At 33.7% G+C, this 25751-nt stretch overlaps 5 protein-coding genes across 5 annotated transcripts; 3 read left to right on the forward strand and 2 right to left on the reverse strand.

Annotated features, from left to right (window-relative positions):
• Positions 1-442: 442 nt before the first annotated feature.
• Positions 443-3705, forward strand: LOC120274100 (probable protein phosphatase 2C 34). The gene is made up of 5 exons (XM_039280850.1): positions 443-877; positions 1735-2025; positions 2853-2970; positions 3063-3286; positions 3389-3705. The coding sequence occupies exons 1-5, from the start codon at positions 632-634 to the stop codon at positions 3560-3562; spliced, it is 1053 nt and encodes a 350-aa protein (XP_039136784.1). The 5' UTR covers positions 443-631; the 3' UTR covers positions 3563-3705.
• A 2064-nt stretch (positions 3706-5769) lies between these two features.
• Positions 5770-8592, forward strand: LOC120273085. Its single transcript, XM_039279731.1, has 8 exons — positions 5770-6150; positions 6224-6354; positions 6438-6515; positions 6683-6727; positions 6837-6881; positions 6990-7041; positions 8121-8217; positions 8302-8592. The coding sequence occupies exons 1-8, from the start codon at positions 6021-6023 to the stop codon at positions 8465-8467; spliced, it is 744 nt and encodes a 247-aa protein (XP_039135665.1). The 5' UTR covers positions 5770-6020; the 3' UTR covers positions 8468-8592.
• A 1116-nt stretch (positions 8593-9708) lies between these two features.
• LOC120273972 lies at positions 9709-13675 on the reverse strand. Its single transcript, XM_039280720.1, has 7 exons — positions 13310-13675; positions 12704-12901; positions 12295-12567; positions 12006-12108; positions 11431-11549; positions 10731-10907; positions 9709-10568 (listed from the first exon to the last, which is right to left on the reverse strand). Exons 1-7 carry the CDS (start codon positions 13586-13588, stop codon positions 9810-9812), a joined length of 1908 nt encoding a protein of 635 aa, XP_039136654.1. The 5' UTR covers positions 13589-13675; the 3' UTR covers positions 9709-9809.
• A 4326-nt stretch (positions 13676-18001) lies between these two features.
• On the forward strand, positions 18002-19165 carry LOC120273410 (protein PHOSPHATE-INDUCED 1-like). The gene has a single exon (XM_039280040.1). The coding sequence runs from the start codon at positions 18048-18050 to the stop codon at positions 18993-18995; it is 948 nt and encodes a 315-aa protein (XP_039135974.1). The 5' UTR covers positions 18002-18047; the 3' UTR covers positions 18996-19165.
• A 509-nt stretch (positions 19166-19674) lies between these two features.
• LOC120273749 (fumarate hydratase 1, mitochondrial-like) lies at positions 19675-25750 on the reverse strand (the record flags this gene model as incomplete). The annotated part of the gene is made up of 13 exons (XM_039280451.1): positions 19675-20047; positions 20258-20323; positions 20420-20449; positions 20554-20652; positions 20766-20861; positions 22200-22250; positions 22423-22489; positions 22568-22662; positions 23955-24036; positions 24762-24811; positions 24885-24935; positions 25071-25169; positions 25676-25750. Coding segments are annotated over 13 exons (948 nt in total), but the record flags the coding sequence as incomplete, so codon positions are not given.
• Between the last annotated feature and the right edge of the window lies 1 nt (position 25751).

Below are 25751 nucleotides of genomic sequence, written 5' to 3' on the forward strand. Positions count from 1 at the left end.
TAACACCAATTTTTTTAAAAAATTGAAAAAATGTCATAAATAAATTAAACGTGACAAATCACAATGTATAATTAATCAATCTTAAATTTATTTATTTATTTAATTTTGTAATTCTCTTGATTTATATTATTTTTAAAAATAGCATGAATTAATAAATAAAAATTTGACGGCACGTGTATTTCTGGAAAAAAACCACACCGCATGTGACACGTGTCCTTTTTGTATTAAGGTAAAAAGTTCTCGTGGGCCCCATCTCAGTGATCCTAGACCACATGATGATTGGACTGAACATCATTGAATTTCCTAAAATACCCTCAATTCTCGTAAGATGAGTTTCGGGGTATAATAGTCATTTTAGTACGTTTTGAATGCTTTTTACGAAAAGGTCCTCATAATATTTTATAAGTTTTCTTAAAAGTCCCTGGCGAGTATAAATCATGAGAAGAGAACGAGATAGAAAGCAAAGGAAGGACTTTTAATGGAGTGGAAGTCATTCAACGAAGGTTTGGAAGCTCACCGGAACTCCGACGAGCTCCGCCATGAACTCCGGCGAGCTCTGAGGGATTGCAAATCCCTAGAAAGACGCTAGGTTTGTTGAGTTGGGTTTTTCGTTTGGGATTTGGTGTTGAAAATGAAGCATTTTTCTTCGCTGTTGAATGGATTGGCGAAGTCGTTGTATGGCGGGAAAGGGAGGGTGGCGTCGCCGGAGGAAGGGGGGAGGGAGGCCGGTGATGCCATGGTGAAGGAGGCGAGGAGGAATGGGATGATCTTGAGGTCGTCGGGGATGCTTAGAGCCTCGGGGTCTAAGAGCTTTGTGTCGATGTTCTCGCAGAGAGGGGAGAAGGGGGTTAATCAGGATTGCTTCATTGTTTGGGAGGTAGTGCCTCTTTTTTTGAAACAAAGTTTTACTGATTTGCTTTTCTGGAATGGGTTTCATGTTTATACCTTTGTTTTCTTCTTCTTTTTGGTTCTAAGTATATCTTGTTTGTTGGATTTCAAGTGATAGAAGGTGCTTTTTAGTTTGTTTTCCATCGTTTTAGGGTTTTTTTTTTTTGGGGTCTTTGGTTGGATTAATTGGAAAAGGAATTGATTTTTGAGTTGTTTGTAAGTTTTCACAGTGGGTTCTTGGTAGAAATCTTGTGTTTTGGTACTTGTTTGTCTTCTATACTTTTTATCACCTTGGTATTTAGTTTCCAGATTTTGTGGGAGTGCTTTTTGTTTCTTTTCTTTTCATTTCAATGCAAAGAGATATAGCTTTGCTTTTGATAATCCATGGTTGGATTAGATTGTTGTTATTTTTTATTTGTTGGAAAGGAAATTGATTTTTGAGTTGTTTGTAAGTTTCCACAGTTGGTTCCAAGCGGATGATGATTATGTGTTTTAAAGATATCTTTATTTTTTTTTCAGCAATAGAGGGCACTGTTTTTTCTACTGTTCTTTTCATTGGAAAAAGAATCCCATGTGGGAGTGTTTTTCTTTTTCTTTTCTTTTGTGGTGAGATGAGAGATAAAGCTTTGATTTTTATCATCTATGGTGGTCCAAAGCAGCAGTTTAACTACAGTGCTTATTGTCAAATTGAAGGTTTATGTGTTTGAATTATGCTCTAGTTAATAACTCCCTTGCAAATAGAGGAAAAATCAAAGTGTCACAGGTTCTATATTCATATGTTTGGTATTGTTATTACTAGAGTTGTTAGCTTAGATTTCTGACTCTTCAATGATGCTAATATGGCAGGAATTTGGGTGCCAAGAAGACATGATCTTTTGCGGGATCTTTGACGGCCATGGTCAATGGGGACACTTTGTATCCAAGAGGGTCAGGGATTCCTTTCCTCCATCTCTTCTTTGCAACTGGCAGGAGGCTCTTGCTCTTGCTTCCCTACTGCCTGATAAAAAGCTTTGCCAATTTGACATTTGGAAGCAATCATGCATCCGAACTTGCTCGGCCGTCGACAGGGAGCTCTCGGAGAACCGCAGTCTTGATGCTTTCCATAGTGGCACCACTGCTTTAACTATTGTTAAACAAGTATGAACTTTCCTGTTCAATTGCTTCTTTCTTAATTTTATCTTATGAACTTTGATAAGATTGTTTAACATTCCTGTATTATTCTAATGCTTTGGATACCGTCTTCCTGTTGTATCTGCGTAATATGATTGCTCAGTTGAATATATTAATACCTTATCAATTATGAGTTGCTTTAGTAGTTGTCGAAAATGTATATTAAGAATGCTCTCAGGTGACGAACATTGTTGATAGCTGGAACTTTTCTAGTTTAAAATAACTAGTAAATTGATTGCTATCCATATGAGGCTACCTTGGTTCTAGATTAAGTTAGAATACTAATGGCCAAACAAATGAAGTCACCTTGGGACCAGTATTTATTCTGCCATTATTGTTTTAGATTAGTCTATTTTGTTCGATTTGATTTTTTGTCAACTTTCTCTGATTGGTGCTTAATTCCTAGCCAATAAATTGTGTCAGAGATGATGTTAGTAAGTTTAGTAGATTGAGTAGTTGGTAGAGTAAGTTTGTTTAGTTTAATCTCATTTGGACTTGGTAAAAGTCTATGGTCTGAGACCTCTTTTCTGACAATTAACAAGCAAACATTTGTTTTCACCCTTTATTTCTCTCATTTTTATTTTTGTAATAAATATACCAACTCGATAATGGAAAAACAGCATCGAATAATACCGATTCTCTTGCGTTCTCTTGGAGAAGTATATGTATGTATTTGAACAATCTCTATTCCTGTGGATTCTTGAATGCTATAAAATGTCATGATTAATGTATGGAAATCATAGCGATAGCACCAGGAACTAATTCCATTTGTTGTTGATCTGATCTTTTGTTAGGGCGAACAAATGTTTATAGCAAATGTCGGCGACTCACGGGCTGTGTTGGCGACAACGTCCGATGAAGGTGATTTGGTACCTGTCCAGCTCACTATTGATTTTAAACCAAATTTGCCTCGTGAGTTTTCCGCATCTTCGCCTTGTGTATAAGATCAAATGTCTACATTTATAATCATCGACTTATTACTCATGTGATATCAATTACTGCAGAGGAAGCCGAGCGCATAAACCAGTGTAAGGGCCGGGTGTTTTGTTTGAGAGACGAGCCGGGCGTTCATCGTGTATGGTTGCCAAACGGAGAAACACCAGGCTTGGCAATGTCGAGAGCATTCGGCGACTACTGCATCAAGGACTACGGCCTTATATCCGTGCCCGAAGTAACTCAAAAAAACATTAATGACAGTGACCAATTCATTGTGCTCGCAACCGATGGCGTGAGTCTATATGTTTGATACTATAGTGTTTTTTACTGTCAAAAACATCGAGCACCATGAAATGTTTCAACTTATTGTTCATTGATTTATATCGTCTTACAGGTTTGGGATGTCGTCTCAAACCAAGAGGCCATTCAAATAGTTGCCTCGACGAAAGAGAGAGCCAAAGCAGCGAAACGATTAGTCGAATGCGCGGTGCGAGCTTGGAAAAAGAAAAGAAGATGCATTGCTGTTGATGACTGCTCAGCTATATGTCTCTTCTTCCATTCTTCTTGATATGAAAATTGTGCATTGTATCTTCATATCTTCAACCGTTCACAACATCATTGTATCAAGCACAAGCATTGAGTGAAATTCTAAAAATTCAAAGATCCTTTTGGGTCTTTTTGCTTGATTGCAAATATAACCAAATTCTCATTTGGGTACAAATCTTTTTTCCGTAACAATCTTATGATAATATGTATATATATATATATATGAATGTTCTAAAAATAATGGATGTCTACTCAAGCAAGCAATTGACATTATTGTACCAGCTGCCGCATATTACTGTAGCATTGGCTATACTGCAATAGCCGCCAGGTGGTACTACCAATGTATTTTGAACCATTGGATCGAATCAACGCAGACTGTTCTTTCATCTCTTGAATATCTATATATATCTCTCTTATATGTTGTAAAATGTACAGAAAGAACAGAGATAAGAGGAAAGAAAAATGGGTGGTGTAGTATAATTAAGGGTGTTTGGTATATATTTACTTTTTTTTTAATGTTTTTTTTTCTATTTATCTTATATTCATGAAAATTTATATATCTATTTATATTGAAAATGAATTATTAGTTGCATATAATATGTCATGAATATGCTCATAATCTTATTTTACATTTTCATTTAACTTTAATATAACTTATATCAAATATTTGCATTTTTTTATTTTTAATCATCTATTATATTTTTTTAGAGTTTGAATTTAATGACAAATATCGTAAGAAAATAATTCGAAACTTTTCACATTTCTAGGAGCAACTATATTTCATGGAGCCTCAAACCTACATCGAAGCTCCATGAAATATAATTGCTTAGGTAGTCAGAACCGGACCGGACCGGCCGGTCCAACCGGGTTGAACCGGGACCCGGGGCACTAGGCCGGTCCGGTTCACTTTCAAAAACCGAGCAATGAAAAAACCGGCCATGAGCCGGGAGAATCGCCCTGGTTCAACCAGAACCCGGATGAGCAGGGCGGTTCTCCCGGTTTTAAAACTAATTAAAAAAATTAAAAAAACTTAAATAAACTAGCCTAATATGATATTAGTAATATGAATATCTTATATTTATATCTAATTATCTATTATGAATTAATGATAATCTAATTAATAATTATCTTATGATTTAATGATTATTGATTAATGATTCTTATCAACTTATTGATTATTAATCAAGCCTTCAAGCCTTGATGAGATTAATATTATTTAGTGTTTCATATCAATTTAGTTTAACTAAATGTTGTTAAATGTTGTGTTTTGAGTATGGAATCAATACTTGTTTGTTTCATAGGTTGTGTATTTGATTTGAAAATTAATATAGGATGTGTATTTGATTTAAAAATTAATACAATATTTAATGTATTTTATTTTATATTTTTATTTATTAAATCCGGTTCGACCCGGTTCAACCCCGGTTGGACCTTTTGACCCTTGAACCTTGGCCTCCTCCGGTTCGAAGGTCCGGTCCGGTTCTGACTAATAATTGCTCCAGAAATGTGAAGAGCTTCGAATTCTTTTTTTGCGATATTTACCATTAAATTAAAACTCCAGAAAATATAATAGATGATTAGAAGAAAAAATTAAAAAACAAACAAAAATTTGATATAAAGTTATAAATAAAAATAAAAACAAGATTATGAGCATATTCTTGCTGATAACGTAAATACAACTAGTAATTCATCTACAATATAAATATATATATATATATATATATATTTATAAATATAAAATAAATAAATAAAAGGAAAACATAAACAAAATATGTACCGAATACCTTGATTTTATTACACCACCCATTTTTGGCTAATTGATTAAAATATTGTTGTTTTTTTAATTATTTTCCAAATTATGCATTTCCGTAATTATTTACGGAAATACATATTTTATATTTTTATATTTTTATTTTTTTAAATTATCGGGTCCCACTGTATTTTTTTAATAAAATTAGAGAGCCTCATTATTTTTTTATTATTAAATTTTTATTTTTTTAAAAACTGCAGGTCTAGGTAGTTTTTTAAATTGAAAAAAACTTTTTACCATATTACTTGTTAGTCCTTGATAAACATAGATGAGGTAACTCTCCTGTTTTACTTGATAAAATAATTATTTTTCACTATCCAATTCCATGTAATTTTCTCTTCTAAAAAAACTTAATTTGCATAATAAACCAATTTTAATAAAAACAAGGGTACTTTAATAAAAATTTAAATTTGAAGGGATTAAAATGAAAAAACCACTTCATCCCTGATCACAAGCATCGCCGGAGAGGACGGAATGCTCTCAAACTCCCATCTGAAATCCCTCCACATCTCGTCGATCCACACCGTTCGATCAAGATCCAACGGCCGTTATTCTCGATCCAAACCCTACTCTCCTTCTCCTTCCTTCCTTCGCCGGAGCTCCGTCCACTCACTGGCGCGTCAGCTTGCTGCCCTTCGTCAGGTCCTCATCGATTCACAGAGCCAAAACCATGGCGCCCGAGATCCCCTTCGATCCATCAACCTGCGATCTTGCCGAGCTAATCAATGAAGCCGATTTTCATTCTCTTTGCTCTCCTGATGGCTTCCTCTCTATCTGCGGCTTTGGCTCTCTTCTCTCGGGTTTGATCTTCTCTCTCTCTATCTCTATCTCTTCTCTCTCTGTCTCTTGTTGATTGAATGCTAGAATTGGCAGAGAAGAGCGCGCGGAGTACGTTCCCGGAACTTAGGGATTTCAGGGTTGGGGTTTTGAGGGGATTCCGGAGGGTTTTCGCTCATGTGGCACCGATTTTCTATGACCGAGGAATCGCTCGTCCGGAAACCGCGGTCAGGATCGAGTTCTTGTGTTTTCTGTGGAAAAAAATTGTTTTTTTTTTTTTTGGTTGGTTGATAATGTGTTGGTTTTTTAGGAGGTTTCAAGCTTGAGCGTGGAGCCTTGTGAGGGGGAATGGCTTGTTGTTACTGTGTTTGAGATTAAGAAAGAAGAGGTCAAGTTGTTGTTTTGATTGAATTTTTTTCATTTGGTGTGTGAATTGGATTGATTTACTGATAAAAATTGGATTTTTATGGTTGAATGTTTGTAAGATTAGGACATGGTTTAAGCGCTGAAGTATTGATTTTCAGGATAAATTATTGGTTAAATTGTATATTGTAGGTTTCGGCTTTCATGGAGAGGGAACATGAGTTCAGGTTTCTAGCTGTGAGTGTCTTCTTAGTTGTTTTGAAAGAAGCTTGTTTGTTCATTGGAAATGTTTTGTTCTTGCTTGATCTTACTGAGTTCTTTGATTCTGTTGAGTTTGTGTTTATAGGCATTTCCTGAAGACTTGGAAGGGAAACCTTTTACTAGATCAGCAGTAAGTGCTTGTAAGCTAACTTGATGTTTCTTTTTTAAAACTATGTTCATAGGTTTTAGTGGTTATTATATCCTGTTGTGTTTTGTGCTTGTGTGAATTATTTTTCAGGTTGTTTGTGCTCGTTATAGTGATGATGAGTATTTTCGCATCAGATGCAAAGGTAATCTATCTATTTTCGTTGTTTAAGAGAATCAGGCTATCTTGCAGTATTGAACAATTTGATCATTTTTCTTTATGTTTATCAAATAGGGAATGATGCAAAAAAGGGTATAGTAGTTATTAGAATTATAACTCCAGAAAATAGATAGGAATACACACTTCTCCCCGATGGTTTCTTGATAATTTTTAAGCTGTTGATATGTTTATCGGCCATATGCTTATTCGTATTCTTGCTTGAATTTTATTCCTGACTAAGCATTTTTTTTTACTTATGTTAATAAGATTACTGGAGTTCATGTTGGCTCACAATTTTTGAGCTAGCTAGCACAAGTATTACTGGAGTTTGTATTTTAATGCAAAAGACATGACTTTCTTGGATATACTATTTCTGTATTTTGTTCATCGAGACTGATAGATGCATCACATAATGTTGTTGCTATATTTCATGAGCTTGTGTGTCATGTTTTAAAATTTTCAAGAATATCAAAGGTTGAATACCATTATATAATGGAAAATGAAGCAAGTTAGTAGTATAGTTCCTAAAGTCCAATATCCTACCTAATTTATAATCTATTCAGAATGTCTAGTAGAGTTACCTGAATGCCATACTGGCTCTTTTTGTGATCAGTACATAGAAATGAAATGTTTGTGTCTCACTGGTCAATATGACATCAGTGCAGAGCTCTATGTACAAATAAATTTGGAATCATATCAACCCATATGTGAGCAAATTTTACTCAAGCTGTTCTGTGAGTCATGAATGTAATTTTATTCTTTTGCTGCAAATTATCTTATATTGCTGATAAAACTCATTTCCCATCGGTGGTCCCGACAATAGCAGCATTCATGATATTGGACACAAGACGCTTAAGATAGCAGATGAACATTGAAATTCATCTTCACTGACAATGCATGTTGTATTTTGTTGATTTTACATCCCATGTCAATAATTTGTCAATGAACTCAGAAACTTGAACTTCCTTTGGTGATTTTAAGAGTCTTAAAACCTTTTCCATTGTACTTCCTCTTGTCTTTAATATTCCTTACTCGAATCATCTCTTTCTCTTAAATCGACGGCAGGTAGCAGAGAAATTTTCTTCGAGAGATACGGAAGGCATAACATAGATAAAATTTGGCGAGATGATATCCTACCTTGCCGTGTTTATCTTCGACATTGGTAATAATTCCGGCATTCATCTTTTCTCTTCATTATCATATAGTTTACACACTCATGATCTGAATAAGTAAATTATCTCTGCAGTGTCTTGGCAGCGAAAAATCTTGGGCAAATTGCTTACGATAATTTCTTAGACCACACATTCATCGGCGACCGGAAAACAACAATTCGAGAGTATTTGGCTTCAACAGGATCAGGAATCATGGATGAAGAACCTCCAGAAGAACTCAAGAGTCGATACGGAGGATGATTTAAACACCAAAATAACTTGGCTAGTTCTTGAACTTCTTCAAAATTTGGTTGATAAAGTTGCAATATCTCCTGTCATTGAACATTCTTCTTATATATATATATATATATGAATTATATTCATCATTATTCTGGTCATGTAATTAAAGGTTTACTCAATTTTCATGGCTATATTTGCACATTTAACCCTGCAAACTTTGAAGTTTCATTGATAACAGTCCCTGTGGATATTTATCCAAGTGAAATTTGCACATTTATGCACCTATTATAGTGCATAAAATGCATATTATTTCTATTAAATTAATGCTCACATGTATAAAGCATTCTGTAATTATCAATAATATTATTATACAAATATAATGGATGCTTTATATTAATGTTATATATTTGCTTATGTACCCCTTTATCAAAAATATTATATATATATATATATATAATATCTGTGTAATATATGCAATTAGAGAATTTATATCCATTATATAAAAAATAGATTTAGAAAACCAATTTCTATGGGAATTTAGTTTAGTCCCACATCGGAAAACAAAGGAGTTGGTGACTCAATGGTTGCCTATAAATAAAGAGAGGGTGTAAAGTCTCAAAATTTAACCCGTCCTGTCAGGGTGAGAGGCGACACGTCAATGATCGTTTAGAGACGGCGGGTCGTGCCGACACCCTGTTTTTCGAACACACGCTTTTAGGGCGAGTGGGTCCCCCACCCTACTTTTAGGTGGGTCCCGCCCGCCAATTTTTGGAAGGACCTTATCTTTATGAAAGGGTCCCACCAGCACAACATCACTAAATTAAATTGAAGTTTATTTAATGTGTCTTACTTTAAAGTAAAATACCGATTTAGTTCTTCTGACTTTATTATGATTTGTCTTATTTAGGATAATTTTTGTCTTATTTAAAGTAGAATGCCGATTTAGTTCTTCTAACTTTATTATGATTTGTCTTATTTAGGATAATTTTTGTCTTATTTATGATAATTTGAATATTAAAATAGAAAGATTTTTTTTTTAAATAAAAAATATATATATTAGTGGATTTATACGTTTGTAAGTATTAATTTTTTTTATTTTATTTTTTAATTTAATATATTGGTATACTTTTTAATAGTCATAATTTTGGTAAATAAAATTTTTTATAAAATTTATATAACTAGTAGTCAGTAAATTAGATAAGAGGGGCTAAAATAATAGATTAATTATATTCGTTTTTTTCCCAAAAATTATTTTTTTATTTTTTTTTTTGAAAAAAAGGGAAGTATACACATAACTCTTAGTATAGACATGATATTCAGTCATAAAGTACACAATCAGAGAAGTATACATACAAACAAGTTTCTATAACTCTCTTGTGGTGTTATTATCAACAGCATCTTCACATTCATCTTTTTCCAGCTTCTCAATCAGTAACTCCATCATTTTCTTGTACATGGGCATGTAGTGATCATTGATCATTGTTCGAGAAAGCCGAATTTTACTGTATAGGTTTCTCGGGGTCTCATAGATGCCGACATTGTCATCGGCCGAGACTTCCTCGCCAGTGTTAGGATCGATTGATGGCATTGCAACCATATGCATGATTTTACCTGGAGGGAAGAACTGGTGCCGCTCTAAGTCGTCTGAAGACATCGGCTGCTTGTTCTCGACTGCCTCCATGAGAACGATGTTCTCTTCTTCGGTTATCTCTTTTGCAGCGGCCGCTTCCTCATCTCGAACTTGTTTATCGGTCTGTTCCCTCCTGTGAAGTTCCTTTTCCAGTTCAAACCATAATTCACCGTCGGTCATCTCTTCAGCGATGGAAATACGAGTAGTTTCATCGGCTTTTATAGGTTCCTCTTCTTCTGATTCCTCGTGGTCAGTGTCTCGAGAGGAACTGAAATCCGCTGCATCGACATCTGTATCAGAGTTGACCTGTTTGATCAAAAGAGCGTCAGAGTTCGTCTGTGACAAAGTGCGAGAATCGCCTACATCGTCCTCTTTGGAGTTTGCAGATGCACCGATGACACGCCTTCGTGCACCCATGCAAGACCATGAAGAAAGAGAAGACCGAGTTCGAACAACGGACTGCGCAACATTCTGTGCTTGTTTCATCACAACCTAGGAAGAGAACCAAGAGTAAATTTAAAAGGAAAAAAATGGCAAGAAAAGAAATCATAAGTGGTACATTTGAACACAAGACAACACATTTCATTAGTGACCTTTTGAATCTTAAGCAGTTGCCTAAAAGAATCTTTATTTCTACAAAGAACATAATAGTACCTGAGTTTTGCTTGAAACAGGTTCCAGAAGTGCTCCAGCACCGGCAACCCTAGCTCTTGCACCAGATATAGATGGCAGACGAGATCCTAAAGCCGATGCAGAGCGATACACAACATTCAAGAATCTTGTGTGCTGGACTTGATCTCGCAAGTCATTTAGCCACGAAGATGCAGTGACCTGAAAATAACCTCATCTTCATTTTTTACTATTCTTGGTACAACTTGATGGAAAAACTACTACTTTCAGAGAATTAAGAAATGCAACACATGATAGACAAGCGAAACACTAAATGAACAATTAATACAATACCAACGCTGTAAAAACTTTACAAATAGAGGACGGAAACATCAAGGAAATCGCACCCTGGTTACTTGACCAGTTTGTACAAATGCATAAATTATTTAAGGCGGAATATGATAGAAGTTTAGTGGTTCTAACTTCTACGTTTTCAGAATAAATATATTTTGACATAACCAGACAGATTATAGAGAAGTTAAACTTTGTGAGATATTATTACACTGGCAAAGAGGTATAACCTTACAACAAAGAAAGTAAATAATGTACAAGCTCAAACATGTGAAGAGTGTGTGGGTTCTTAACCATAATATACCTGAATATTAATAACACTACAAAAGATACTAACCATATGCATATTAACTGAGAAGTCAAATTTAGGTTCAATCCACATTCATGGAAGTACCTCTGATCGAAGCTCGTCGATTGATGCAGTTGAGAAGGTGGGAACCAAGTCAGAACCATTGATAACTGTAGTAATGAATTGTTTTCCTGACTCCGCAAGATCCCATGTCATGCAAGCAGCTAAGAGAAAAAGATTTACTATTAGCAATCAAGAAGCCTGGCTTCATGCATACTTGGTTTGGCAAACAACACTTATTAGTGACCAACTAATTGCACTTAGCAAGCTTTTATTGTGGTTAGAAACCAAATAAGGGCACTTGATGGTGCGGGAAAACAAATAATCAGCATGACAAGCTTGCAACAGGATTTTGCTACTCACAAGAAAATTTAAGTAGCTACTTAAACTATCATTGCTTAAGGAAAGCAAAGGATGTAGTTAGGTTCAGTTAGAAAAGATACTTAAGTCATGGATTTCAATAAAGAAAGTATCAGAATACAGCAATGCCACTAGTAACCTAAACTGATGGTTAACTAAGAGTAGTCATAAATGAAGCATTTTTTTTTTTAATTACAAAAACAAAAGAGAATGAGATGATTAAACTAAAATCCAAAGAATGCAAACAAGAAGATACATACCTGGAGCAAATGCAACACAAGTACTAGAACAGAATTCTTTATGTTCCCTGAGAATATATGCCAACAGAGCAGCAGTTCCACCACCAAGAGAATGCCCAACAATCTACACATCCACAACAACTATGATGAATGCCAGAACAAAGCAGAAGACCAAATTCATGATATATGGATAAATCAAATGAAAAAGAGTTAGGTCACTCAAATTTATAAATGTACAAAATGGCAATGAAGGAGAAATAGGAACTCAAGCATAGACTTGTCAAGAATGTAGACAAAAGTGAAGTCGTACCTTAATACTATAGTCTGGATGCTGACTAAGTGCTTTATGGAGGACAGGAGTAGTACGCTTGGCAATACAATGAGCTGCAGCAACCATCCCACAATGTGCATATCCTAAGACTAAATTGCTTACTCCCCCTTCATCTAAAACTGAATGGTGAAAAGGTACAACAGCACCCGTTGCAGCAGTCAATGTGTCCTTAATGCTATGAGTCCCTCGAATTATAAGAAGAAAACATTTTGATCTTTCATCGCGTATGATAGTGAATGCAGGTTTCAGAAGCTGCAAAGAGCTCACAAGGATGTCAAAGAATCAATAACACAAAAATGAAAAATCACAATGCTTTTTAAACAAAGAACAAACACATCTAGCAACCATTAATCAAGACCAAGATAAAGACACTATAGTACTTACGCACCCCCGCCTTAGCCTCTTGAAGAAGAACATCTGCTTGTGAATAGCCAGCAGTTTCCAAAAACAAATAAAATGGTTTCTTCGAGAAAAGCAAACAAAGGTTTAATAATCTCAAGAGATGAATCAACTCCAACATAATCCCCGGGCCGTTTAACTGTACACAATCACTTCCAGCATATACTCTAGCAACATGAAGATTTCCCTGCAAAATCACACACGATTCTACAATGTGAGACAAAGATCTTCATGGTCTATACAAGCACATCATTCACTGGAAACAATCAAAACTCTTAACAAAATTAATGTGTGGGAGACCACCAGGGATCAGCTAATTAGCGGAGAAATCACTTAGTCCTTGACTAAGTAATATATAAATCGATTATATTGAGGGATTAGCTGAACTCCAAGCAATAAAATGTTCATCCTAAGAGATAATTCACACAGAAAACAAAGAAATAAAAAAAAGTTGAAAATCTACTAGAAATTAAAAAAACCGAACTTTCTAAATAAAATTGATCAAAATCACGACTTTTTCACTAAAATCAATAAGAAATAGATAACCAATTGTGACGAAAAAGAACATAGATCAAAATGAGAAAAATTCACTGACCTGGCGCCTCATGAGGTACTTGATCCCAAACGCCAGATCTCCAATCGGCCACTTCCCAAGCGTCTCCGCGTACGCAAACCGCAGCGTCTCCGCCAGAGTGGACGCAGCCTCCCGCCATGTCGCCGGCGCCTGAGCTGGCCGCCGCAGCGCCACCCTCCGTCTTCCCGCCTTCCCGGGCTTCGAGACATCCTCCACGTCCCGAGCCGATAGTCGCCGGCTCAGGACAAAGTAGAGCAACATCGCCACCCCCGCCGCCGTGGCCATCGTCGCCGTCGCCATGGCCTCTGGATCGAGATCGAAACCCTAGAATCAGAGAATGGGGGAATTCTCCATTGAATTCGAGAAATTTGGGAAATTTTAAGTTTTTTTAGAATTCGTAACTTGGAGTTGGAGAAGAAAGAGGTAAAATTTGCAGCAAGACCCTCAGTTTTTTTTAATATTCACAAAGTTGCTCAATTTTTTTATTTTTTTATTTTTTTGCAAATTGACCCTTTACTTTAATTTTTTTTTTCAAGATGCCAAATATAATAGCCCTTTAAATTTTTAATAATAATAATAATAATATAATAGTTAGGTAGATAAAGTTTATCTCTTGATGACAAATAAAGAAATTGTTTTAGAATTTCTTGAATTTATTTGTTGCAATTTGCTTAGATTTTGAGGTTCCTTCTGAAATATTCCCTTTAGGCAAAAGAAGATTGGAATATTGCTTCTACTTTTTCATAAATAAAAAATAATAATAAAATGTTATTCTATATTCTCATTTTTATTTTTTGAACTAATTAAATAATTGAAATTTATGGTTTTTATTTTACCATTTTGGGCAAAATGTGACTTTTACTTTCAAACTAATAAATTTATTCATTTTAATAATAATAAATTAAATGGACATGACAACCATAATCACATTATTGTATTATGACTAATGATAGAATCATTTAAAAATTTAGAATTTTGGTTAAAAAAAAACTTAATGAATATATATAAAGAATTGAATGTGATATTGATGGAAAATAAATGGGTGAATTAAAATGGAATTCTTTTAAGAAAAGACCAACATGCACTTGGCCAAATGAATTTCATGCATTCCTAATCTCTTTCTTTTATTGAAAGTGATATTCACTACTAAAATGTCTTTTGTCTTATATGCATGAATTATTAACCATTAGTTTTTCTAGTGGTGTATTATTCATGCCTTTATGTACTTGTTTGTGTCTCTATTTATGTATGTATTTATGTATTGATAAAATCTTGAAATTATACCGTATATCACTTTTTTATTTTGTAGCTTTAAAATAAATTTTAATTAAAATCAATAAAGTACTAACTAAGCATTTTTACAAAATGGCTTCATGGCTGTTTTAATAAATAAAATATCACAAAGTCATTATGATAAAATGAAAAAATTAGGCCTTAAGTGAAAAAACCTTTTCTTTTATAAATAAAGAATTTAATATTTATTTATTAATAAAATAGTTAAGATTATTTTATATGAATTTATATTCCAAAGTAAAAGGCATAAAAAACAATGATTTTTTTTTTAAATATAAAAAAAAATTGAGAATTTTTTTTATGAAATTGAGAAAATCTGTTATTTCCTCCCATTTAATAAATAATAACTTTTCCTATGTAAGAACAATAAGAATATCACTTTCATAATTAAAACACAAGAATCTATTAATAATTATGTGATGATAAGTTCATAAAATGCTAGAAACTTTAGTCACCATTCAATAAGTCTAAGGTCATGGATCATTCATTAAAGCCTTTAATTAGGTTCATGATCTTCAAACACATCAATCATTATCCAAAATTGCTAACTTAACCACCATTCATTCCATAACCAAACTAGCCAAGTTCTTTGCATCTATCTTATAACCTTATTAAACTCTAAGTTAAATAAATCACATTAAGCAAACTTCTTATAATTAAATTCCAATTCTAATTAAATTTAAATCATGTTTTCACCTCTCTTAACTTTTTTTTTAAAATTTACTTTTAAGCTTATTAAATGCAAACTTAAGAACTACAAGTAAATCGAGTTCTAAACGGAATTCTTTCTAATTAAGTTTAAATTAAGCCATATTCAAATAAAAACACAAAAACATAAATCTGATTATGTGCGTCTGGAAATCCTCGTTAAACTCAATACATTTTTTTTACTTATAATTAATTTTTAAATAAGATAATACATAAGTTAGGTTGTAAATCTAACACCTTATAATTAATTTTCCGATCTATATAGAATATAAATTTTAATAATCCTTTAGAATATATTTTTCCTTTTGTCAAGTACATTCAAGAATATGAATATGATTTTCAAATTGAATAATATGAGTTTGGAATTAATTATCTATTTAGTAGCAACCATGTACATGGGTAGAGAACCAAGAAAAATGTTTGTGGATGGATATGGATGAGAGGAGTAGGTTGCATGTCTTTCTATCCAATTGAATGACTAGTCCTTTTATCTACACTATTATATGATATATATATATATATACAATAAATGGTTGAGTGAAAGTCATCAATGCATGGTGCAATCCATAGACTATTTGATGTGCATGTCTGTGTGTTGTCATTCTATCAGCATGCATTTGCTTGATTGACACAAACATGCTCCCTTGATTTTCATTTTACAATTTTTTTTTCTTGGTTACATATTAGTATATATTCCATATTTACATATATTTAGTGAATGTATGTTCAACATATTATTATTTGAAATATTTTGTATATTAATTATATGAGGCAAAATGTCATCTATATATATTCTTAGAGTTACTATTATCTAAGAAATAATTACGGTTAGATTATCATCTAACAGCTATTGCTTATGCAAAAAACGATACAAAATTACCGTTATCTACTATGTAAGATTAATGTTTGGTATTTTGTATAAATTGAAAATAGTCGTTAGATTTAAATCTAACAGTACAGTTATTGAAGGATATCCTAAATATCAAATTTAAGGATGCTCCAGGAGAACACACCCTCATTATATATTATTAAACTAATATATTGTATTTAGTAATAGGTAAGTGTATATAATCAAAAGTTCATATAAGGTAGGAAACCTATTGAATATATTTTTTATATTAAAAATTTGAGAGTAGATTTTACTAAGAAATAATTTGGGATAATTTAAGTTAATCCAACAAAGCAAAATAAATTGGAATTAGAATAATATTTCCTCTTCATAAAATTTTGTTAATTAATATTTTGTATAATTAAATTAAAAAACTTACAACTACAATTAAACACCATCTTAAAAACTTGGACATTCATTCTCAAAATTTAAAATATAATTTTTTATTGTTAATTACTTCTTTTCTTAAATAACATCAAATCAATTGAATTAATGGTAATTACTAAGTAGATTATGACTAATGAGGATCATATTGGAGAAAAAATCTTATTGATACCCACCCACAAGCAACCACATTTGACAAAACTCTATTAAATTTGATGCATGGCCATCAATTGTGCATGCTCAACCAATTCCAACAATTTCTTCAATTGATGACATACAATTTTTTTTTTATATATAAAAAAGAGCATTTATTTATTATAATTCATAATTATCTTCAAATAGTATTTAAAAATCCAGTTTGAAACGCGATATAAATATAATAAAATGTTTAAAAATGTACTTCTAAAAAACAATATAACAGAAAATTTTTAATAAAACGTTGAAATGCATATATATATATATATATATAAAAGAACAACAACAATGAAAACACCCTATTAAGTTGACAATATCATTGAAAGACGACAACCAATCGTAATGATAGTTGTAAACGATGGATACTAAATATTGTATTTTGAGTCATATTAAATATAAAATTGATATTTAAAATTTAATAAAAGAATCTAATCTACACATTAATGTGTACATAAATCACTATTTAGGTTTCATATTCTTCAAAAGTCCAAGAGACCCTTGGATCACATATGAACTCAATAGTAAGAATCAGTGTCTTGTTGAGCTTTATGTACTACCAAACCAATCATTGATGCAAAGCCAAAAACATAATTCTTATCACAATCTAGTCTCTACCAAACAAGTAGTTTTTCCCCATTTTTTCCACTTTATTATCAAATTACATATATATCCTTTATAGATTTTCATAGATGTATATTTCTAATTTCCACCAAAAATCTTTTTGCGAAGTTTATTTTCTACAAATAGATTTACTTTACACAAACACAGAGTCTGTTTGATATAAACAGATGAATTACAACATAAGTATTTATTATGTCTTTTTATTTAATATTTTTTAGCTAATACAATATTTTTATGTTAACCAAAAAATAGTTTTATTTTTTGATTATATACACTGTAATTTGGTAAAATTTTTATCCTATATTTTTTATGATGTAAAAAAATTATAAAATTATGTTATACTTAATTACCTTTTTGTAATATGTACTCTTAATGTATTCATAAAACAAACAATTGATAAAAATATTATATCATATGATACTTCAAATAAAACCAAACAAAGTGTTAGCTTTTTAAATAGAATAATATCCCTCACAAGGGTATATTGGGAAAATCATCTAACCCCTAAGAAAACATTAAAACAAGCTGTTCCATCCTAAGCCTTAGAGGGGTATATATGTAATTTCTCAACACCAAAGCATCATCAAAAAACTTTCCTATAAATACCCAAACACAACTTTCACTCTACTCACAAAACACACACCAAAACCAATACCACACTCAAAAGCAATGTCTAAAGTCCCAAACACTCTTCTTCTTCTTCTCCTTCTCTTCTTTTCCACATTCCTCATCACCACCACCACCACCACCACCACCACCACCACCACCTCCACCTCCCAACTCATCTACCACAAAGGTCCTATCCTGACCTCCCCCATTAACATCTACATCACTTGGTATGGCTCCTTCTCTCCCACCCACTTCTCCACCATCTCCTCCTTCTTCTCCTCCTTCTCCTCCTCTTCCTCCTCCATTCCTCACTGGTGGTCCACCACCCAATCCTACAAAAACCTCGCCGGAAAACCACCCTCCACCTCCATCACCCTCGCCGGAACCACCTACCTCTCCTCCTACCTCGGCAAATCCCTCACCCGCTCCAACCTCATCACCATCCTCAACCACGTCATTTCCAAAGGCTCACTCCCTTTAGACCCCACCGGCATTTACTTCATCCTCACCGCCGGCGACGTCGCCGTTGAGAGGTTCTGCATGGGTTCATGTGGATTCCATGCAGGCTACGTCGAGGTTATTAAAGGAAAAGAAAAGGTGGTCTTGGCGCACGTGGGAGACCCCGGTCAACAGTGTCCTGGCACGTGTGCATGGCCGTACGCCGTTCCGGCTTACGGGCCTCCCGGCCCGGCCCTGGTGGCCCCGAATGGAGTTGGAGTTGATGGGATGGTGATGAACTTGGCGACGGTGATCGCCGGAGCGGCGACGAATCCGGCCGGAGATGGGTGGTATCAAGGTGATAGGTTGGCGCCGTTGGAGGCGGTGACGGCGTGCCCGGGAGTGTTCGGGCCTGGGGCTTATCCGGGCTATCCCGGAGAGTTGGCGGTGGATCGCCGGAGTGGGGCTAGCTTTAATGCTTATGGGGCCGGTGGCCGGAAGTTCTTGGTTCCGGCGATGTGGGACCCGGTTACTGGAACTTGCAAGGTTATTGCTGCTACTGCTAGTTGAGTGTGTGATATTTTTATTTATTTTTACATATTTATGTGGGTATATAGTATATAATATATATATATATACATAAATAAAATGTGGGCAATATATCTATGAAAATAATGTAACTGCATCTATCACTACTCAAAATATAATTATCACCAAATAATATTCATATATATATATATATATATATATTTGTGAGAACCAATCGTGTAAGAAAAGCCACAATAGTCGTTGGATTATAATCTAATGATTAAAATTTATTTATGAAATATTAAATAGTACTAAACAATATTATATAATGGTTCACAGTGATCATAACCATTAAATCTATACAGTATCCATATAAATAATAGTCATTGGATTATCATCCAAAGATTGTAAACAAATATCTTTAGTGAACAATAATTTGTGTACCTGTACAAATAACTTAAACCCTATATATATATATATATATATTTTGACAAAGACAACAAATACAGTCAGAAAGAATTAATCTATCAAAAAAATTAATAGTAAGATTTAGATTATAAATCCACACCCACAACTGGAAATCCATCACCACTGTTATGTCTAACAAAATTTGAATTTTTCAAAGTTTTTTTTAGCATTTAAATTAATATTACCTTAAAATCAAATAAAAGACTTTCACTTAAAAAAAAATTCAAGAAAAATGGAGGAAAAAAAATGGTAACAAAAGAAGCTAAGTTTCTATGGCTAACTTCATTGGAATGTTTGATCTTTATTTGTGGTACAAAGAGAACAAAAGCTCTCAATAAAATTGGAAGAATCACTTCACAAAAATGCAGGGCATCAAAAGCATTGTTTCCTCAACATTCATTTGGAAAACTTATTTTTCCCTTAAAATATCCACCTTTGCTATGATATGTCCTAACAAAAGGCCAGAATTGAGTGTAAAAATCTGATAGGAAAATGATTTTGGGAAAAACTTATTTCCGAATGCTGTAATGTGTAGACATTCAGTCCGACGGGACGATCATTTTATGCGGTACCACGAGTTCGTCGAATTCTTCGCCGGTCAGGACTCCAAGGTCTAATGCTGCGTTCTGAACAACAAATTCAAGTTAGATATACACATCGAATTTTATCCAATATGCAAGACTTTCATTTTCTGATCTCGGACGGACGGATTTCTCTTTAGGAGAAAGAAAAATACAGATTATAACAACCTCAAGAGTATTTAGTGTCAAATATTAGCTAGTGAATCTAATTCATTTGAACAACGATAAATTTTAACAGAATGTTGTGAAATTTACCTTCAAAGTTGTCCCCTCTTTGTGAGCTTTCTTGGCAACAGCAGCAGCCTTGTCGTAGCCGATTTTCTAATAAATAATATTGATGTGAATTTCATGAAGTTTATCCAACATATACAACTAAGCGAAATACGAAAAAAAAAAAAAAGGATCTCATAAACTTACAGGGTTCAATGATGTAACAAGCATCAGGGACTGCAGTAGTTTTTCGACACACACGATAACATGTTAGTTTCTTTTTTCAAATAGTAGTGAATATAGTAAACAAGGATATGCAATTCAAATGAGCTAAGTTTTACCTCATGGAGTAATTTTGAAATCCTCTCTCGGTTTGCTTGAATTCCTCTCACACAGTTCTTCTCGAAAGAAATGGAAGCATCCCCAAGCAACCTTAAAGACTGGAAAATAAAATCAAAAAGTAAATATTAATATAGCTTGAGAAAGCTATCTGGATCAATTCTTAAATCTTTGAATTAGTTGAACAATGATGATCAAGTAAAAGAGTACATACTCGAAGCAGATTACTGGCAATTACAGGCTTGTACACATTGAGTTCAAAATGACCATTCAATCCACCGACAGTAATGGCTGTGTGATTTCCCATAACCTGAAAAAAAGGCGCATAAGATAAGTTCTAATACTAATAGAGAAAGGTAACACTCCATCTGTTCCTTTTTATCTGTCGTGATTAACCGAATCTCACGTACCAAGAAACTTGGTTATTTCACAAAATTTTATAAAAAATTTGCCATCTTATCCAAAATTACTCCTGATTTTTATCTTTAACATTTATTTCGCATACTTAATTCTCATAACAAGAGAGAGTTGAATAGAGTGTTTTTTGGGTAATTTTGGAAAAAAAAAAATAACAAATGCTTCTTGATGTTAAAAAATGAGACATAAAAAGAAACATGGATTTGTGACAGATAAAAACAATGGAGGGAGGACCATACTATGTCAAACAAAGAAAGATACATTGGTTAGGAATGTGTGAAGAAATCACAGTTCCAATGGAAACAAAGAAAAATCCTAAATCAGCATCATACAAAGTTATATTTCTTGAAACTTGGATACATATCACATTAAACTTTTCAGCAAAGGCAACATTTACTTTTGCACAATAAGTACTCTGGTCTCGCTATACATCAACCTATAATTCACAGCATTTATAATTGTTAGATTTTATATTTTTGGTACTAGTGGGCCCTATATGGGCTCTATATTGGCTTAGGGGTCTTACACCAAAAAGTCTCAAGACTTAGTGGCTCAACCCCTAAACCTATATATAAACCCATTACACTTCTATCACACAACCGATGTGGTACTATATTTTCAACACCCTCCCTAAAGTTCAACTCAGTCGAACTTGCACAGACTTGTACACCAGAGGTCTGTTTACATGGACTTATACACTACTTGTGTCTCAGAAGTCCTACACACATGGAGGTCATACACACATAGACTTGTACCACATCGTTGGCTCCACTATATTTCTCTGATACCATGTTAAATTTTATATTTTTGGTACTAGTGGGCCCTATATGGGCTCTATATTGGCTTAGGGGTCTTACACCAAAAAGTCTCAAGACTTAGTGGCTCAACCCCTAAACCTATATATAAACCCATTACACTTCTATCACACAACCGATGTGGTACTATATTTTCAACAATAATCAAGCAGCAATCATTACTATGCTTCTACTGCATATCTATACCATGTAACGAATTAGTATGCATAGGTTTATATCTGTAGCAAGTGTGCATCTGCTCATGAAATGATGATCAAACAAACAATTACTAAATATATGCATTATCATTAAGATGAATCCAGGGAATAATTGTACATAGTCTATATTCCGGACATGCTTCTCAGCCTAGATTGTAAACTAACGTATACTGCCGGGAAAGAAATGTTAAGTGGACATTTGAATATAAGAAACAGTACCTGGGCACAAACCATGGTAAGAGCCTCGCACTGTGTAGGATTAACCTTTCCCTGAGCATAAAAGAAATCAATATCACCAGTAAGAACAATGAGTAAATACAGAAAGCATGGCATTTAAATAAACCTTAAAGAAATTTGGCATGTATAAATTGATAAATGATAACAATTATGGTTAAACTATAAAAATTTAAATGGAACCAAGCAAATAGTTTGAGGCATTTACAGGCATGATACTGCTGCCTGGCTCATTTTCGGGAAGAATTAATTCGCCTAGACCACAACGTGGACCACTGAAAAGGAGAAATTCTGAAGTTAACAAAACAGATTATCTGTAATACTCAAGTGAAACCAAAATAGTCACTAAGTACCTCCCAAGAAGTCGGATGTCATTTGCAATCTTATGAAGAGAAACAGAAACTGTATTCAAGGCCCCACTAGTCTCGACAAAAGCATCATGTGCTGCCTGGTGCAGAAGATGATCTGATGAGGTTTTGAATACATGACTAATACAGCAAATGAGTGTCACTTTTTTGACTCCATAAGTTCACTTTTTTAACAAGAAATCGCCACAACAATGTCCCGAAGGAAGCAAAAATGAATAATAGCAAGCCCTAAAACCTACAAAATACAACCATAATGAATCCAAAAATAATAATAAAAAAAAAGAACAGAAATAAACTTGAAAGTGATTTTGTGTTATGGGTAACAGCTTATGCTGAAAATATATATTGACAGAAAGTAGCCTTTGTTGTTAAACATGTAGAGTGAATGCTATCTCCACTCTCTTGTGAGACTACACTAAAAAAACTTCCTGAATATATTGAATGGTCACAGAAAATGGTTGTAATTTGGAACCCAATTTGCATTATGGGTAACAGCTTATGCTGAAAATATATATTAACAGAAAACGCTTATACTTTGAGAGGATGTGATATGCTTGATGTCATTAGCTGCACAGGGTTCAAAGAAGATAAGTTTTAGTTTAGCATGCAAATCAGGCCATGAGAGAATTTCTGCAAATTCCTGATTGAACAGCTGGCAATTGCCTTTAACCATATCATACTCTGTCAAATGAGAGTTGGCATTTATGAACATTAGATTCTACAATGTTCCTATGAAAAAGGAATATGTTGCAAACAATTACAATTTATCAACTTTTCGCTCATGGAATATTAGATTAACTTAAATTTTCATCTTTCCCCATTTATAGCATTGAATCTCATTATTTCCTTCGATTTTGCAAACTGATAATATTATCTGCTGAACCTATGCACAACGTAATAGGAAAAAATCGCTTGAGCAGGTAATCCAGCTGATATGCTTGTTAAAGAAGCATTGTTAAATATTCGTGGTTATTTAATAAACACATAAATAACCATGAATATTAAAGAATACTATTTTAAAAATGCTTACCATGTAACTATCACATAAATTTCTTCACAACAGGTCAAGTTTAAAATCTGGCAAACTGACCAGCGTAGTTGCCACTTTATCTCAACAAATGGACAAGAATATATGAGTTTGCCTAGGAGAAGAATCCATCCAAGATGCATTGTCCTCTTTTCATATGTTAGGGCATTTATTTCTCACAACTAAAAATTGCTTTCTTAGTTCAACTAGGAGGACAATATCATCCAAGATTCAGACATCCATAAATATTTATTACCAATAAATTGGAGGAAGAAGATGAAAATGGAAAGTCAGGTTTGGTTGCAAGCAAGTAGAAGAGAGTTAGTGAAGGGTATAGATACTAACTAGGGCTTCAAATTTGTTTTCTGCAGTAATAAATGGCAGCTTTGTCTCCTCAGCTACTTCAGCAGCAACTTTAACATCAAACCTGAATATTGTATGCATGAAAAACAAAACTTAATGGACAATACTACAGTAATGGAATAATTGTTTTTTTTTTTTAATAAAGCAAATAAAGATATGATTCCCAGTAGAACTACGAAAGTGGCTGGTTGATTTGTGGAATCCACACAGTTGCTAAGCATGTCCTTTGAAGATCAATAAAGAAGGCACTCCTATACCGTGTAAATAAAAAGACACATTATATATGATAGCATCAAGTAACCTAATGAAACAACAAAGTGAACAAAGCAATTACTTTCACTTTTGTGTGGTTATATTTTTCGTTCCATTTTTAGTAAAATAGTGAAGGATATTCCATTAATAATGCCAAAAGGGGTGGAGGGGATACGTATTTGTTGTTCAGGTCGATTAGGAGGTGCGGAAATAGCTAGAACTGAATGCGGAAAGTATGGAACGTCCTGTAAAATTTTTCCGTAACAGTTAAGCTATTGATCAAGTTGGACTTGAAATGCTTTCAACCCAAACTAAAACATTTGACTGAAGGTGCTAGATGACAAATAGAAAATAAAAGAAAATGTTAAAAAAAAGTGATATATTAGAAATTATGAGAGGCTCGAGATACCAAAGCAAAATCCAATAGTAGGAAATAATTATCTCAATATGGTGTAAGAATATGAATTGTACTATTGTGGAACATATACAATTACAGCAGCAATAAAATAAAAATGAGTCCTCTGAAGTAAAACATACCCCTTCTTTGTGTTCAGTCCAGTTCCAACAGCAGTACCACCATGTGCAAGCTACTCAAAGCACTCTTAGTAAGGGACAGTCCAAAATACAACTGTGAACAAATACACAAAGTAGTTATCTTACTTGATACATGCGAGGAAGTGTATCCAACACTCTATTTATCCCATATTTCACCTGCAAAAGAAATGTTTCAACAAGTCATAGTTCAGTGAGAGATCTTTGTGCTTCAAAACAATTACAGTGACACAAGAAATACACAAAGAAGCAAGAGGCCAGCAATCAGCAATGGTGTAACTTAAAAATGAGTACCTGAGTAGTATACCCACTGAACTCTTGTCCAAGAGTCAGAGGAGTAGCATCCTGAGTGTGTGTGCGCCCAATCTTGACAATATCTTTGAACTCAACACTCTAGAGCAACAGGAAGAATATATTTGAGAACTAACCACACCGATTAAACAATAATGACATGCAAAAATAAGAAATATCAGAATGTCAAGTATTTTATCTACTATAAAAGCCTAATTTTTCAATAGTGAAATAGACGATCTAGAAAATGTAGAATGTTGTGGCTGCATTTTAATACTAATCCAATGATTCATGCATAAACAAAGGACCTAAAAAAGTCCAATAAGAATGCTGAGATGCATCACACGAACGAAAAGAAAGCAAAACAGTAAGAAAACTGGAAACAAAAGTGGTGCAGAATAGAAATGGTATTACTTGGTCTTGTAATCATAAAAGCTAAAAATGATTCTAAGACAAACCATAAATCTGGGTATATGTTCCTTTTTTTAACCTATGACTAGTCATTTTACCATATAGAAGGATACCTTTTCATGTGCATAATTTAAAATCAAGCTATACTCGAGAGCAGATCTATACTTATTCAATAAAAAAAAAAAAATATGCCTCACCTTTGAATGTAGAGGAGTATGTAACTGCTTTACACTCGGGACAAACCTTGAATTAATTTCTACAGGTGCAGCGATG

This window comes from Dioscorea cayenensis, chromosome 12 (genome assembly GCF_009730915.1).
Source record: "Dioscorea cayenensis subsp. rotundata cultivar TDr96_F1 chromosome 12, TDr96_F1_v2_PseudoChromosome.rev07_lg8_w22 25.fasta, whole genome shotgun sequence".
In the NCBI taxonomy this organism is placed as follows: domain Eukaryota; kingdom Viridiplantae; phylum Streptophyta; class Magnoliopsida; order Dioscoreales; family Dioscoreaceae; genus Dioscorea; species Dioscorea cayenensis.